Genomic DNA, 18264 nt, shown 5'->3' with positions numbered 1-18264 from the left:
AAGGGATGCAAGCAGGTAGCAGAAAAATCAGGAGGCAGCACTTTTCAAGTCTGAAATTTTCTACCCATTTTCTTCCACCATCATACATACCCCTACTGTTGTCTCATATTGATCCAGCATCACTGACACTAAGGAATGCTTCTTCAGAGGGTTGGAAGAGGCGGGAAAGATAAATAATTTCCCCCCAAAATGTTGATCTAGTTATAGATGACAAGATTTATGAGGGAATGGGCCTATATATCTTGTTCAGCTTTCTATCCCCAGAGCTAATTATTGATAAAAGATCGACTCTCTGCCTGTCTGGCTGAATGAATGAATGATGATGCCCACCCAACCTCTGAGTCAGATGTCAAGGCGAACAGCCAGGTGTTGCCATAACATTCATCCCATCAAAATACTAGTCTAGAAGGTCTACCGTCTGAATCATTATAGCAATTTCTAGGATTTATATTTTGAAAATCTCAGGTCCTACAATTCAGCCTCCGCCCTTAAACATCTGGAACAAATTCAGGGACTCTGGAGTTGGTTCAAATAGCTACGTCTAGTGGAAGGATTAATGAATTCAATCAACAAAAATTCTGAGTACCTATTAGGTATCAGGCCCAGGTTTAGATATAAATACAAGCAATTCTGTCTTCAGGGAGGACACATTCTAGTGGGGTAAACAGGTATAAAATCAAAATAAATAAGCAAAATATATAGGATATTGAAGGTCATAAATGCTATGGAGGAGAATAAAGGATTTAAGGGATAAGGGAAGACCACCCCCACCCATTCCCTTTTTCTCATCTCCACGCAACCAAATCCACAAATGTAAGTGCAATTCTCTTTACTACCTTCTAGAAAACTAAACAAGGGGAGAAATACAACTATTTAAAATTTTTAATCATTAAACAACCCCCCATGGGTGTTGGCAGTGGTTTGGGGTCAAAACACCAGCTGTGTAAATTCTGGAAAAGGAGCTTTCCCAGGCTCCAGGTGATAGCCGGCATGTGCTCCCCGGTATGAGTCTAAGGTCGAAATCCGCCCCCCCCCTCACCTTTTTTTAATTTTGTGGTACGCGGGCCTCTCACTGTTGTGTCCTCTCCCGTTGCAGATCACAGGCTCCGGACGCGCAGGCTCAGCGGCCATGGCTCACGGGCCCAGCCGCTCTGCGGCATGTGGGATCCTCCCGGACCGGGGCACGAACCCGTGTCCCCTGCATCGGCAGGCGGACTCTCAACCATTGTGCCACCAGGGAAGCCCCGAAATCCCCTTTTGGAGATGAGCCTACCCCTTCTCCTAGCAGTTCAGTGTCTCTGCCATTCAAGCTTCCATGTTTTTTATTCTTAAGCTACAGGGACAGAGGAAGGAAGCAAAGGATGCCTCTTACTTGTGCCAAACATTTGGCGCAGAATCAGAGTTGGAAATGTCTGATGAAGGAGCTATCTGCAGAGCAGGAAACACCTGGCATGGAGGTAACACGCAGGCAATAAAGCCCACACTCTGCTCAGGGCCCTTCCCCGACAGTGTCATCATGAAGAGCCACTATGCGGCTTTACTAGATTGGGCAGCATGGTCACCCCATGGTGGGCAACACCATAGTTCATTTCTCCTGTAGTACTAAGGCTTTGGCATCAGTGATAGAAGCACACGGGGTGGTGGCAACCCCAAATCCCCCAGGGTATGAGTGCCCAAACTTCAAAAGGGACTTCAGACAGTGACCTTGAGCAAGACACTTAACTTCTCTGTTCCTGCTTTGGAAGAGGGAACAGCATCGGGGTTCACGTTGACCTCCCCAGAGGTGTTCGGACAGATCCAGTGGGCTCTTGGTATGTGCACATGGCACAATATCCCAACAAACAAAAGCTCACATTTAGGTAAACACTCCTACGAGAAGAAGAGAAGGAAAGGGGAGTTTGGAAATGGGAGGGAAGAGATGTAGAAGACTGAATTTTACTTAAGTCAACAGCTGAAAAGCATTTACTCAGCCATGTAAGTGCTAACAATGAGAACACCGCTGAGGAGCAGAGAAGGGAAAAAATGCAAAACTCCACTTTAAAATGCCAGGAGCATGTATTTGCACTGAAAACGGCAGGGCTCCTCTCCCACAGCCCTCTGCTACCTGCCAGACGAGGGCTGGGGAGGCCAAGTGTCACCACAGGGCAGCTTAGGGGTCCCTTTTTGCATCGGCAGATCTCAGGGTATTATCATTTGGGTGGTTTGTTAACATTGAGAACACGGGGAGAGGAATAGCCATTTATAAAGCAGAGACAGACTTCCTCATCTCCACTTTGAAACCTTGCCCAGAAATGGGGATGGGGATAAGAAACGATTAGGTGAGCAGGCAGGCTCCCTGGTGAAAATGAAAAAAATGACTTTCTATTTTTAACCAACAACCATCCTCAAACGTTTGTAAAAACAAATCTCATTTTTTTGTGTTTGCTTTTGCTAGTGAAACATCCCTTAGCAGCTTTCCTTAAAATGCAGTGGTCTTCCTCCAATCACCGTAAAGAATAGTAGAAAAAACAAAAAACATAACTTTGGGAATATACACATAAACTCAAGATCTTTCTCATACACATTCTGGCTGACAGGTATGAAAAACTTTCACAAACTCCTTCAAACAGTAGTCAAGGCATAGAGCCCATGGCTCTGGCAGGCAGATGTTAGGGCAATACCCACACCTGGAATATGTCTCTCTTACGACTCCCTCCTCTGGGACTCTCTTGGGCAAAAAAAAAAAAAAAAAAAAAGTGACTGATTGTCAGACTCCTTCAGACTCTGGAGAAATATTTCAAAGGGTTTGGTTGCAGAAAGGACCCCTAACACCCCACAAATAAGAGGCTTGCATTCCAAAGGACTCCAAGTAGGCGTCAGGGGTTCCTGGCCTGTTCAGAACAACTGACACCTTTTTATTCCCAACCAAATGAACACTGTCCCTCCCAGCTCCTTCCAGGGCTTTTAGAGTGAGAGCTGAGGACCACACCCCACCTCTCCGTTGGGCAGCAGTGCTCCCAGGGATGCTGATGAGCGGCACTCCGTGATGAAACAGCTCAGGAGCACACACTCTTTCTGCACATGTGCAAAACGACAGCGCCAAAAGGGCAAAGCATTACTCACTCACTCATTTACCGAACTATAACTCTTGGGATATGATCAAATAAGCCAGCCACAGAGAACTGCTCTCTTAACGACTGCTCTCTTCTAGCTGGAAGTGATTATTATCATTCAGCAACAACTGTTACTATCATCATCAACAGCAGGGATAATCCTTCCATCCCTCTTTTACTGAAATGACAAGCAGTAGCCTCCAAGATGTCACTGGTACCGCATCTCCTCTATTTCTAAAGCAGGGATTTAAAAAAATATTTATTTAATTCATCCTCCCCCTGTTATAGCTCTCTCTTATGCTTTAATCATACACACAGGCCTGCCCACATACACACACGTGCACAGAATGAAGTCACACTCTAAGAACTCTGTTAGAGGATACTGGAGTGCTGAGAAGCTCCCTCACAAATACTTGTTCTTGGAATTCTCCGACTGCCTATGCTGCTCAAGAGGAGCTCCAACAGGGACTTAGATATCCAACATGTTTAATCTCAAGTTCACCATTTGGACAAGTGGCTACAGACAAACTTAAAGCTCTCAGCTTACATTTCTTCATCTGTAAGATGGGGATAATAGTGCAACCAGCCACCTAAAGTAGGGATCTGCAAAATTTCTCTATAAGGGGCTTCCCTGATGGCGCAGTGGTTGAGAGTCCGCCTGCCGATGCAGGGGACGCGGGTTCGTGCCCCGGTCCGGGAAGATCCCACATGCCGCGGAGCGGCTGGGCCCGTGAGCCATGGCTGCTGAGCCTGCGCGTCCGGAGCCTGTGCTCCGCGGGGGAAGAGACCACAACAGTGAGAGGCCCACGTACCACCAAAAAAAAAAAAAATTCTCTATAAGGGGTAAGACAGTAAATATTTTTCACTTTGCAGGTCTCAAGGTCACTATCTCAACTACTCCCCTCAGTTGTGGTAGCGTGAAAGCAACCTCAGACAAGATGTAAACAAATGGCATGATGTGTTCCAATAAAACACAGAAATCTGAATTTCATGTACTCCTCATATGGCACAAAATATCATCTTTTCTTTTTTTCTTCCAACCATTTAAAAATATGGAAACTATTCCCAGCCTGTGGCCATACAAAACCAGACAGCAGGTTGGGTCTGACCCAGGGGCCCTGTTACAGAGACCACCATGAGAATGGCACAAGTTAATAATGCCGAGCACTCAGCAGGCTGCCTGAGACCTTCACACTAAACCCACAGGAGTTATTACTACTCTAGAGGTTGAAGAAGAAACCGACATGGATGAGGCAGAGCCCTTCAACTTGACCTAAGTCCTATATCCTGGTTCAAAGGGTGAGAGGGGAACTGTCATTTTTCAGGAAGGAGTGGGGATGGAATACACAGGAAATAGGTGTACATAGGAAGAGATATTTGGCAGTCCTGCTTCTAAAGAAGAGCTTTGCTGCCTGGGACTAGGGTGCGGTGACCTGAGAGTTTCAGCCAAAAAAAAGTTAGCAAAAGTACATGAAATAACTTAAGGCAAGAGATCCAGATGCCTGCTTGCTACAGATGTTGTGTAACTAACTGGCCCCTCAGGAGTTATGCTGGTTGGCATAAATCAACTAGTAATAATAATAATAATAATTATAACAGCCTAATGCAATTACTTATGTAACTTAGTACTGAGATTTTTTTACTACAAAACTGCATCTAAAAATGAGGCATTATAAAGTATTTCCAAACAAAGGGAAACAGATATGAATAGAGCTTTCCTAACCTGGTTGACCCGCATTTGAACCACCTCTAGTACTGACAGACCAAGCATGGAATCTCTTGGCCCATCATGGTTATCATTCAGACTTTTATGCTGCCAACACACTTGTAGTTTTGAATCACGTGGTCCGTTATGAAACAATATGGGCACTCCTGAAGGAAGAAGGAAGCCCTGAAAGTATCTCCCCGGTGACATAAGGGCTTCTGCTGGAGGATACTCCTTTTCCTCTGCTTTTTCCACCACCCCTGACACATTCCCTCCTTCCCACAAGGAGTGCTGGGTCCTCCCCAAAGCCCACCATTGTACCCAATCAAAATGACATCAATGTCACCACCAACCACATCATAAGGATAAGGTTAAAAATTAGAAATCTGTGGCTTATTAAATGTACACATCATTTAGAATTGCACATTATAAAATTAAGGGTTTTTGTCATTACTTTTATTATCATTATTTCTATCCATGATGGAAAATAAAGAAAGAGCACAATGTGGAAATTATTTATAGGAAATAATTTTTATAGGAAATTAGTTGATAGGAAACTAATTATAGGAAATTATTATAGGAAATTGTATTTTAATCCTTTGAAAGAAGGATTAAAAATGGAAATTTTGGATGAAATTGTTAAACCTGGGAGAAAAAGAGAAAGTTGGCCAACCGTACTGAGCTGTGACTAGAATAAAAGAAACCTGCTCCCAAAGCTGGACAGAAGCATTGTAAAGAAGAAAACTGGAAAGAGCAAAACCAGCCAAGACTATTCCACAGCGATTGGGAACTTAGTGTCACGTACTTGATTATGCAATGCGTTTTGTTCAGATGTGTGTGTTTTGCTTTGTTTTAAAGAACATAGCAGTTTAAATTCTTCTGCCTGCTCCCTAAAGAAAGTATTTTGATTCTAGTCAACAAGCATTTATTATGAACTGATCACATGCCTAGCCTTGTAGTAAGCCATGGACCAAGTAAAGAAATCTTCCAAACTAAATACTAGGGAACTGATTAGATGAGCATGTATATACACATGAGGGCAATGGGACAGGCTGCCCCAATAGGTCTAGAGATGGGGTTACTGAGACTATGGGTGTTTGGAGAAGTAAAATGTATGAAGCTTTACTGTCAGAAGCATATGGTCAAGTTCAGCAAAGAAGAACACATACACAAAGGAGGGAAAATGAGCCACCAAACAAAAGCATGAAGGTCACCCAAAAAGTAAATAAGAATGCTGAAGGGTGTGGGAAATCTAAATTGGGGTGCTCGGTGCAGTGAGCTGGGTAGTGTCCCCCCACATTTCATATCCACCTGAAATCTCCAAATGTGACACTATTTGGAAACAGGGTCTTTGAAGATGTAATTAATTAAGATGAGGCCATACTACATTAGGGTGAGCCCTAAATCCAATGACTGATACCTTTATAAGAGAAAGGAGAAGGAAACTTGGACACAGACACAGAGAAACACAGGGAGAAGGCAATGTGAAGGTGGAGGCAGACACTGGGATGATGCAGCTACAAGCTGAGGAAGGAATGCCAAGGCTGGCCAGCAACCAGCAAGAGCTAGAAGAGCCTTCAGAGGGAGCATGGCCCTGTTGACATCTTGATTTCGACTTCTAAGCCTCCAGAACTGTGGGAGAATAAATTTCTATTGTTTTAAGCCAGCCAGTGTATGGTAGTTTGTTACGGCAGCCTTCGGAACTAATAATACTCAGCACAGGGAATAATTGGAAGAACAGAATTGGGAGTCAGGCATCAACTGTCCTCATGAATGGGTATGGACCTGTGGCTGTTCTCCTGTTCCTGACACCAGAGCAAAGTCTATGCTCCTGGTATTCTCTGCCTATGCTACAGAGGAATATATGCTCCCTATTGACAAAATCATTCAGCAGCTACGGACCTATTCATTAGGTTAGCTCCCAGGACTACGGAAAAGCTAAGGAATGCGACATAAACATGAAGTTTCATAAATATTACCAGAGACACAAATTACACGCCGTCTCAGGCTTCCATGAAAGACCACTGTAACTTAGGGGAGGGAGCACAAAAGACATCAGCCAGCAATTTGACTCAAGATTGCTCTTATGGCTGAATCAAATCCATGTGTTACACAGAGGATGGGGGTCTTCCCCACCTTGATTTGCATGCAGAAGCCATTTCCAAGAACCCCTGTCCCTTCACAGAACTTGGCAGCAGCATAGTACCTGACAAATAGAGCAAGAATAAGATCTTAACTACTCTGGTGGGCTAATCAGGCACCAGCCAGGATTAAGCAGAGAGCCTCTTTAGAAGACTAAATGGGCTTTCTTTCATCTAGGTCTCTATTTCTATTGTACATGCTTAATGCACTTTGATTCCTTTTCTTCCTCTCTATCTTTATTCCTTTCTTGACTTTTGCATAAAGCTTCCTCTTATTTTCTCTTTTTTATTACCAAGTGATACATGAATATATTCTCACTGTAAGAGATCTGAGTAAAATATAACTATATGTAATAAAACATGAGGACCTCACTTCTCTCTACCTCATTCTCTTCCCCAGTGGTAACCACAGTCAGTATATATCTTTTTAGTCCTTCTTCTGTGCACTTACATATTCATATAAAATAACCTTTTTATTTTCATATAAATGGATCATTTTATATGTGGAATTTAACTTGCTTTTTAAACTCTACTATATATCTAAAAAATACTTTGATGTCAATAATATATGTCTGTTTCATTCCTTTAAATGACTACATGTACTCCACATAATTTATTTAGCCTTGCCAAAGTTTCTAGGCTTTTTATTGCTTCCAATTCTCAGTGTTATAAGCAATACTGCAGTGGACATCCTTGCACATATACCTGTTACAGAATCAATTTTGCTTTCAATAGATTCACAGAAGTGACATTGGATCAAAAGAGATAGGCATTTTTTTTTTTTTTTTTTTTTTTTTTTTGCGGTACGCGGGCCTCTCACTGTTGTGGCCTCTCCCGTTGCGGAGCGCAGGCTCCGGATGCGCAGGCTCAGCAGCCATGGCTCACGGGCCCAGCCGCTCCGTGGCATGTGGGATCTTCCCAGACCGGGGCACGAACCCGTATCCCCTGCATCGGCAGGCGGACTCTCAACCACTGCGCCACCAGGGAAGCCCGAGATAGGCATTTTTAATCTTGAAAGATATGGCCAAATTTCCCTCCCAAATGGCTTTACCAGTTTTATACATTCCCACCAGAAGTGTTACCCTCATCCACAGCAACTGGATATTATCAATATTTAGAATTTTCTCAGAATAATAAACAAAAATATCTTGTTTTAATTTGTATTTTTCTTCTTACTAATGATGTTGAGCATCTGTTTATGAGTTTATTGGCCATTTATTTTTATTCCTGCTATGTGTTTTTTTACATTTTTCTATTGAGTTGTTTATCTTTGGGTTTGTAGCATCATACTTTATATATTTTGCATATTACTACTTTTTATATATTTGACAAATATTCTTCCCATTATTTTGCTTGTATTTTAATTTGTTTATAATTCATTTTTATACTCATTCATCCAACAAATATTTACTGAGAATCTACTCTGCTCAGTGAACAAGCCAGATATTCTAGTACAAACATTTAAGTTTTGTACAAATTTGTTAGCATTTTGCTTTGTTACTTCTGGGTTTGATGTTTTCCTTAGGAAACCCTGTTTGACTCCATAATTATAAAAAATACTTCTGATGTGATACACCACATTTAAAAAATAAAATATAAAAATAATATGATCATCTCAATAGTTGCACAAAAAGGATCTGACAAAATTCACCATCCACTTTTAATAAAAACTCTCAACAAGGTGGGTATAGAGAGAACATACTTCAACATAATAAAGGCCATTTATGACAAGTCACAGCTAACATACTCAACAGTGAAAAGCTGCTGTGTTTCTATACACTAATAACAAACTATCAGAAATAGATATTAAGGGCTTCCCTGGTGGTGCAGTGGTTGAGAATCTGCCTGCTAATGCAGGGGACACGGGTTCAAGCCCTGGTCTGGGAGGATCCCACATGCCACGGAACAACTAGGCCCGTGAGCCACAAATACTGAGCCTGTGCGTCTGGAGCTTGCACTCCACAATAAGAGAGGCCACAACAGTGAGAGGCCCATGTACCACGATGAAGAGTGGTCCCCACTTGCCACAACTAGAGAAAGCTCTTGCACAGAAACGAAGACCCAACACAGCCAAAACTAAATAAATAAATAAATAGTGTTCCCTTAAAAAAAAAAAAGAAATAGATATTAAGAAAACAATCCCATTTACAATTGCATCAAAAAGAATAAAATACCTAGGAATAAATTTAACCAAGGAGGTGAAAGACTTGTATACTGTAAACTACATGACGTTAAGGAAAGAAACTGAAGGTGATACATATAAATGTAAAGATATTCCATGCTCATGGATTGGAAAAATTAATATTATTAAAATGTCCATATTACCCAAAGCAATCTACAGATTCAATAGAATCCCTATCAAAATTCCAATGGTGTTTTTCACAGAAAATGTTTAATCCTAAAATTTGTATCGTGCCACAACAGACCCCAAAGAGCCAAAAAAATCTTGAGAAAGAAGAACAAAGCTGGAGGCATCATGCTCCCTGATTTAAAACTCTATTATAAAGCTATAATAATTAAAACAATATGGTATTGGCATAAACACAGACACATAGATCAATGGAACAGAAGAGACAGCCCAGAAATAAATCCACCCATATATGGTCAACTAATTTATGACAAAGGACCCAAAAATATACAATGGGGAAAGGACAGTCTCTTCAATAAATGGTGTTAGTCTCTTCAACAAATGTTGTTGGGAATTCTCTTGCCACATGCAAAACAATGAAACTGGACCACTATTTTACACCTCACACAAAAATCAACTCAAAATTGATTAAAGACTTGAATACAGAACCATAAAACTCCTAAAAGAAAGCATAGGATGTAAGCTCTTTGATATAAGTCTTGGTAATAATTTTTTGAATCTGACACCAAAAGTAAAAGCAACAAAAGCAAAAACAAACAAATGGGACTATATCAAACTAAAAAGATTCTACACAGCAAAGTAAACTATCAACAAAATAAAAAGGCGACCTACTTAATGAGAGAAAATATTTGAAAATCATATATCTCGGGGGTTAATACCAAAAATATATAACGAATTCATACAACTCAATAGCACAAAACCAAACAATCTACTTAAAAATGGGCAGAAGATCTGAACAGACATTTTACCAGTGAAGACATATAGATGGTCAACAGGCACGTGAAAAGATGCTCAACATCACTAATCATCAGGGAAATGCAAATCAAAACCAAAATGAGATATCACCTCACACTTGTTAGAATGACTATTATCAAAAAGACAAGAAAGTGTTGCCAAGGATGTGGAGAAAAGCGAACCCTTATGCACTTCTGGTGAGAATGTTAACTGATGCAGCCACTATGGAAAACAGTATGGAGATTCCTCAAAAAATTAAAAATAGAACTACCATATGATCCAGCATTCCACTTCTGGGTATATATCCAAAGAAAACAAAAACACTAACTCAAAAAGATATATGCACCCCCATGTTCACTGAAACACTATTCACAACTGCCAAGATATGGAAACAACCTAAGTGTTCATCAATGGATGCATGGATAAAGAAAGTGTGGTGTATATATATACACAATGGAATATTATTTGGCCATTAAAAAAGAATGAACTCTTACCAATGGAATATTATTTGGCCATTAAAAAGAATGAAATCTTGTCACTTGTGACAACATGGAAGGACCTCAAGGTCCATTATGTTAAGTGAAAAAAATCAGAGAAAGACATACGATCTCTCTTAAATGTGGAATTAAAAAAAAAATCAAAAACAAAAACATACACAATAGATAGAGAACTGATTGGTGATTGCTAGAGGTAGGGGATGGGAGAAATGGCTGAACAGATCAAAAGGTTATAAAAAATTTCTGTTGAATGAATGAATATGTTGGCTGAACTACACTCTGAATCATCTCATAAAAAAACAAGAATACAGAATTGACTATACTCATTCAATTTTCATTCTATAAGTATTATTTAGTATTTTTAACCTAGCATTTTTATCATAATGTATATAGCTCATTAATGAATAAACATAAAGTTAAGCATGTTGAGACAAAACGATAACTTCCATTCTACATTTTTTCCATTGAGCCCAAGATCAGCTTTTGAAATATCACAATTTAAAAAATTATCCTTCTCTATTTTAACAGATTAATAGCAAATCTCTTGCTTATTGTATAATCCTCTAACAAGGCCAAAAAATAAACATACTACTGAAAAATAAAAATAAATATTCCTAAATTTTTATCTAAACTTCTATAAGTTGTTAAATATATTGGGCTTTTGAATTCATTTGTTATTAATCCCATGATGTGAAGTATGATGTGAAGTATGGCTTTAGCCTTTTTTTCCCAAGTGAAAAGGCAACCCCAAAATTATACCTTGAATCTTCCTGCCTCTAATATGAAATGCAATCTTTCTTATAACCCATATTTCCATAAATAATGGGATCGTTCTTCTGTTCTACTGATTCTTTTCCTATTCCTGACTTTATCTTAATTATTATGTGAGTCTATCATGAGGCCTTTTGTAATTACTATAGCTCATAGGCCTTGATTTGCTAATAGAACAAAAACCCCATCATTGTTCATTGTTCTTTTTTGCATATTTATTGGCTACTCTTGAGCATTTTATTTTGCAAATGAGCCTTAGAATTGGCTTGTTAAATGCCATAGAGAACCTCACTGAAACTGTGATTTGAAACATTATTGAATGTCTATATTAATTTGTGACAAATTGATTTCATTAATATTAACCAGAAACATGAGACGTCTCCATTTATTGAGCTGTTTATCTACTCTACAGTAACTCCACAGTAAAATTTCATAGTTTTATTTATATAGATCTTGCACATTTATTTATAAGAAATTTATGTTTTTACTTGTTCGTGCTATTGTAAATAATAGCACTTCTTTTTCATTACATTTGAGAGACAGCAGTAGCTTGTGTATAAAAAAGCTATTGCATTAGGACATTAATCTTATATCCAAGGGCAGAAGCCATATTAGTTGTGGGGAAGGGGTGGCAGGTGGAGAGCTTGGAGAGATCCAGAGAGGACATAACTAAGGCTAAGATGCTTTCTGGAGCTATGAGAAGGAATTCAGCACCCCTCAGCACACTAGGCTTGGCTGAACAGAGTGAGGTGTGGAGGCAAGACAAGGAAACCCCCGAGTTTAGGGGAAGTGTTCTGTTTGGAACTTTGGAGCACACTGAAGAAATGGCAGCACGGTGTGTTCAAGCAGAGGGTGAGCCTCTAGATAGTGTACCGAGTTTCCCTGAGGCTGAAGCATGGCACAGAAGAGGCTAAGCAGTTTCTACCTGTCCCAGTGGTGAATACAGAAGTGCTGAGATGCAACCAGTGAAAGAGACATGGATGGAGTGGGGACCACAAGAGGGCAGAGTTTATAGCCTTGAAGGTCGAGACCATGGCAGGAGCCACAGGTCTTAGCAGCACATGCCAACGCACAAAGGCCAAGTGGGACCAATTACATCCAGAGAGCACGCAGTAGGGAAAGATGCCAGCAACCAGAGGCCAAATCACATGAGACACACGAGTCCTTCAGGACTCAGGATTGTGCATGAGAGAGATGTCACCCTCGTGGTCATGGTGGATGGTAAGTAAGCTTCCCCTGCCTCATGATGCCATTTTGGGGAAGGAGGAAAAGAAATACTCCAACATAGGGTACGCACTTTCAAGTGACTATGTTTAAATTATGAATTCACTGAATAATTTGCTGAAAGAGGTCAAATACTAAACAGGCAGATGCTGAATTACCCTGAAGTGGCAAGATGAACTTTTCACCCCGAGAGGAGACAGGGGCTCACAGAAAGTGGAATTCAGTCATGGGGAAATAATGTTACATTTCCATACCTCTGAATCATAGTGTATAACTTTTTAAAACCTTTACATGCTAGTATAATTTGTGTGGTTATATAGATCCTGTAGGACATGTAATTTTTGTCCTCTTGATGTGTGTCTCTGCATGTATACACATTGGGCTACATTCCACGGTCATGGGGACAAGGCTAAAAAAGCTATAGGTTTGAAGTGAGAAGAGTCAGTATGTATTACATAGCAACATTCCTGCACGGAAAGCTAGGACTCTGAAAACCAAACATTCAAAATATGCACTTCATCATTGCAGCTCTATTTACAATAGCCAGGACATGGAAGCAACCTAAGTGCCCATCGACAGATGAATGGATAAAGAAGATGTGGCACACATATACAATGGAATATTACTCAACCATAAAAAGAAATGAAATTGAGTTATTTCTAGTGAGGTGGATGGACCCAGAGTCTGTCATACAGAGCAAAGTAAGTCAGAAAGAGAAAAACAAATACCATATGCTAACACATATATATGGAATCTAAAAAAAAAAAAGGTTCTGAAGAACCTAGGGGCAGGACAGGAATAAAGACGCAGACGTAGAGAATGGACTTGAGGACACAGGGAGGGGGACGGGTAAGCTGGGACGAAGTGAGAGAGTGGCATGGACATATATACACTACCAAATGTAAAATAGATAGCTAGTGGGAAGCAGCCGCATAATACAGGGAGATCAGCTCAGTGCTTTGTGACCACCTAGAGGGGTGGGGTAGGGAGGGTGGAAGGGAGATGAAAGAGGGAGGAGATATGGGGATATAAGTATATGTATAGCTGATTCACCTTGTTATAAAGCAGAAGCTAACACACCATTGTAAAGCAATTATACTCCAAAAAAGATGTTAAAAAAATATATGCAGTTCATTTGACACTTTGTTTGCAGGCAGTCTATTACCTGAATACTTTTGAAAGAAAAACAAATCACCAGCTCAGTCCACATTTGTACTTAGGGATATACAGCGAAGGAACACGGAAATAAGAAAAGACATTCCCTCAATGTTTCCCAAGTAAATTATGTAGCCTATCTGCATTTTTACCCAGTAGACAAGGAATTATTAAAAGTTGACTTTAGGGTTTCCCTGGTGGTGCAGTGGTTGAGAGTCCACCTGCCGATGCAGGGGACGCGGGTTCATGCCCCGGTCCGGGAGGATCCCACGTGCCGTGGAGCGGCTGGGCCCGTGAGCCGTGGCTGCTGGGCCTGCGCTCCGCAATGGGAGAGGCCACGGCAGTGAGAGGCCCACGTACCGCAAAAAAAAAAAAAAAAAGTTGATTTTAAGGTTTCAGTTCGGGCAGGATGGACTAATTGCACCCCACCCTGTCTCTCGCCTTGAATGCAGCTATAAAACCTGGACAGAATATGTGCAGCAGCCATTTAAGGTCTCTGGAAAGTAAACAGTAGCAGGCAGATTGGAAACAAAGACAAGCATTCAAAGAATCAGTGAACCAGTGTTGAGTTCACCACATTTTCCCCTTTGTGTCCCCTGGACAGAACTCAGAGATACCTGGGCATCAGCACAGACTTAGAAGCTCCTAGTTAAGGCCTGAAGAGCAAGAAAAGGGGTTCTGGCAGCAACAGCAATGGCACCAAGTAGGCAGAAGATTTCCTTTCTGGAAGATTTTAAACCTAGTATCTTAAATAATTGTAAAACTACTCACGTTATGTATTTCTTATTGGGTGAGTTTTGGTAATTTGTGGTTTTTTTGGAATTGGTCCATTTCATCTAAGCTGTCGAACTTCATACCTAGAGTTGTTCTTTGGGGTCTGTAGTGACATATCCTCTTTTGCTCCTGATATTGGTTCTGCAACCAGATCCTGTTGATAAACTCATGGATGAGTCCCAAGGGTTGGATCCAGTTTTTCTGGGTTAACAGTCTATAAGCCCTAGCTTAAATTTTCTCTAATTTACATTATAGTGAATATTTCCAGGACATATGCACAAGAACACAAGAAATTCTTGATACTAAAAGACATCAACAACAACAACAAAACGAGGTTTGTGATCTTGAGAAAAATTACATAATTTTTTGATCACTATGTTCTTAACAATACAACAGAGGACTAGGTGACAGGTAGGACCCTTGCTGGTTCCTAGAATCAGGGAGTCACCTTGTCTGGCTTAGAAATTGAATTTTACACAATTCTTTTTTCCAGATTCAGATTCTATTTGTCATTAGATTGAAACTGGCCAATAGTCATACATAAATTTTGAAACCACATTTCCCAAAACATTATATATCTTGAGTTGGTTGTTCAGATCTAGGATGTGTAGACACAAAGCTCTTAAGCAGAAAATTCTTCACAAATATAAAATTTTCTCTTCTATTAAGTGTTGAAATACATCTTACTTTAGAGACAAGTTATATTTCAAAAATGTGTGTCCTAAGGAAAATATTTCATGACATTTAAGAACAAAAGTCAAAGAACTATTTACTATAAATAAGTGTACTGGAAAATTATCTAAATATTTTAAAATATATTAACAAAAATATCAAAACTTTGTAGTTAAGGGATAAAAGCCAGGCATGAGCTATTTTTTTTCACAGACAAGTTAGTTCATTCTCACTATCCTGCATATCATTCTATACAAAGCTTCCTGATAATTCTGTTCTGTTACTTCTTCTGGGATGTTTGTCCCAACTCTATTCCAGCTTCCCCCCAAGGGCCTGACCTCTCTGAACTTTGCATGTGCACTGCTGCCCCTGTTTGCACCTCACACATCTTTCCTGCCCTCTCTCTGCAGCACCCATCGCCCACAGCAGCCCTGGGTGTTAGCCTGAACAACCTGGCTGGCTGTGTGCCCTGAACTGGTCAGTTTGCTCTTGAGAGATGGGAGAGAGATGGGTGAAGAAAGGGAAGGGACAGACAGAGAGAGGTATGAGGGAGGACAAAGAGAGAAAAAGGGGGAGGGAGGGAGGGAGGGAAAAAGAAAAGAGTTAAGGAATAGGTATGTTGGTTACTAGTTTGCCATCCATGTTCAGTTTCTTCCTTCTCCCACTTAAAAACCTTGCCCCGAATAATTTCTTCATATTTGAAAAAGAAAAGAATCCCTTGAATGATGACAAGTGACATAATATGCGCTAACCTGATCTCTGATGAGAAACTGATTTATCGCCTATATTTCAGAGCCCTGGGAATGTTGACATGAAGGGATAAATGGATTTCAGGGCAGGCAATGAATTTCTGAGGTGCATTTCAGAAGCTCTCCTCTAAACCATAAATAAAAACAGGTTGACTACAGCCTGGCACGGGTGACTAGGACAAAATGTCATGCCACCCAGGACCATCAGTCAACGCCCTCCTCACAATGTCCCAGGTGCATGACCAGATATCCTATAGTCCAGAGAGATGTTTTCCTAGCCGACTCTTCCAAGAGCTCATCAGGGGGAAAAAGAGGCAGTTCAGAACACCAGAGCTTGAAAACTATTACGCAGAAAAATATATTGGGGAGGTTGAGGGGTGGAAAAGAATACTACAATCTTCAGTAAAGTTAGCAGCAAGATCATAGTTTCAAAATACACCTGCCTCTCTCATTGGCCCCCGAAGACTGACCTCCCACCCTGAACCATTTACTAGCAACCCCAACAATCAAAGGGAACCAGGCACCAACACCCCTGTTCGAATATGAAATATGAGGGTAAGATGGTGGGGAGGGTGAGAGACACAGGCAGCTATAGGAATAGTGACTGCAGGGAGGACCGAGGCCAACAAATAAGAGAGAAGTTACACAGCTCTCCCTGGGCGGTAGAAGCCCCCAACCCCCAGATCTTCAACTCCATCCATTTCTTCCCTGGCAGGAGAAACTTCGTAAAGAAGTACAGTCTATCTTTGGACATTTCATAGCAAAAGTGAAGGCACAGATTGACACTTACATTTCATTTGCTTGGAGATGGACTTGTTAGGTTCAAGCCAGTGCTGGGGAGAAAAAGAGAGATTGTGGGTCAAACGGCTGGACCATGTGATGCATACTTAATAACTAAAACGAATTTAATAAAGATATTCTTTTTCCAAAGTACAGCCTCAGTTCCCCATAGATATTCCCCAGGGTTCCACCCTCTAAAGATCAACATGAACAATTGGCAATAATAATACCACAGGCAAGGGTATAAATTACAGAGAATTAATACTTTCTAAGTAGTATTTGAGTCATACAGTTGCTAGGAGAGAAGGACAAGGGAGAAAACATGCACTTAAATTGGATGTTCCAGTGGCTCTAGGTGGCTCCTAGGTGATTCTTTGAGCTCCACTGATCTGGGCAAACCACAGATGGCTAAAGACTTTGACATCTGTGACCTCTACGAGTCACAGTCCAGCAGCATCCTTTCAGGTTAACAGTGGGCCAAGCCAGCATTAGCTCTGTCACACACAGAGGCAATTCTTCCTTCACAGTAGGGAGGAACAAATTATTTTAAATATCTTATTTCAGAGGCCTGAGGTCATCAAGAAGCAAAATAAGCTCCAACACAAAACAAAGAAGCCCAAAGTCCTGAATAGCTCAGAATCGTGTTACTGACAGGTATCTGAAGCAGACACAATGCTGGCCCCAGCGCCTAGCTCTCTCCACACCATGAGTAAAGGTCACTTTGACATGCCGAGATCAGGGCAGCCTCTGATATCACTAATCATGATGCCCCTGAAACTGCTTAAGGAATGTCAGGAAGCATCACTTTATACACCAGAAGTTTATAAAGATGATAAGAGGGGTGCCAATGGGTATCCATCCAGATGTCAGGGACCCCTCACTTATGGGGCACCCACTCCCTGCTGATTACTGGAGACGAAAGAAGAGGAGGAAACTTACTATCAGTTGAGCACTTACACCTCACTCTATCTCATTTGTGGCATCCAGTAAGCCTCAAGGTTCTGTATTATCCCTATTGTTTGATGTAAATGCACAACCATAAAGTTTAATAGGGGCTAGCATTGTTGAGTGCTCACTAAGTGCCAGACTTTCCAAGAGTTTCCATGAGCTCTCACTACCACCCTATTTACAGATGAGAAATCTGGGGCTCAGGATGTTAAAGAACTTGCCAAGGAAATGGCAAAGGGAAGAAATGGTGAAGCTAGCACTCAGTGGGATTCCAGAGCACAGGCCCTTAACCTCAGGCACGTGGCCTCCCAACAGATCAGTTCACTCTAAAATGTATTATTCTCCTTGCTGGACACTCCCTACCTCCCCAGGAGCTGGAGAATTGAGTGTCCAATCAGTAGTTTCCAATCTTGGGGTTCAGATCTTTGCAGTCTTTAAACAAGAATGGGGGTCTTTTAGCTATTTAAAATAAATCTAACTCTTCTAAATGAAGAATCTGCCAGGAAACCATGCATTTACCCTTGACATGTTGCACAAGCAAACTAATATAGCAAATTTCTTTGCTTCTGGCCAAAATTATACCAACTCATGTTGGGAACCTTGATTATCTCCTTCTTCCCCTGATTTTCTTATTGTGGTAAAATATACATAAC

The 18264-nt window shown here is 40.9% G+C and overlaps 1 protein-coding gene across 1 annotated transcript in view; it reads right to left on the bottom strand.

Moving 5' to 3' along the window:
• Positions 1-18264, bottom strand: part of FRMD3 (FERM domain containing 3) — a 312880-nt gene that overhangs the window by 110547 nt on the left and 184069 nt on the right. The window contains exon 3 of the mRNA XM_081236436.1: positions 16674-16716. Within this exon, the coding sequence (XP_081092562.1) occupies positions 16674-16716 (43 nt within the window). The remainder of the gene's footprint in view (positions 1-16673; positions 16717-18264) is intronic.

The sequence above is a fragment of the Mesoplodon bidens genome (assembly GCF_964165515.1).
Source record: "Mesoplodon bidens genome assembly, chromosome: 6".
Taxonomy (NCBI): domain Eukaryota; kingdom Metazoa; phylum Chordata; class Mammalia; order Artiodactyla; family Ziphiidae; genus Mesoplodon; species Mesoplodon bidens.
Note: the sequence above shows the minus strand (reverse complement) of the source record. Positions and strands in the feature narration are given on the sequence as shown.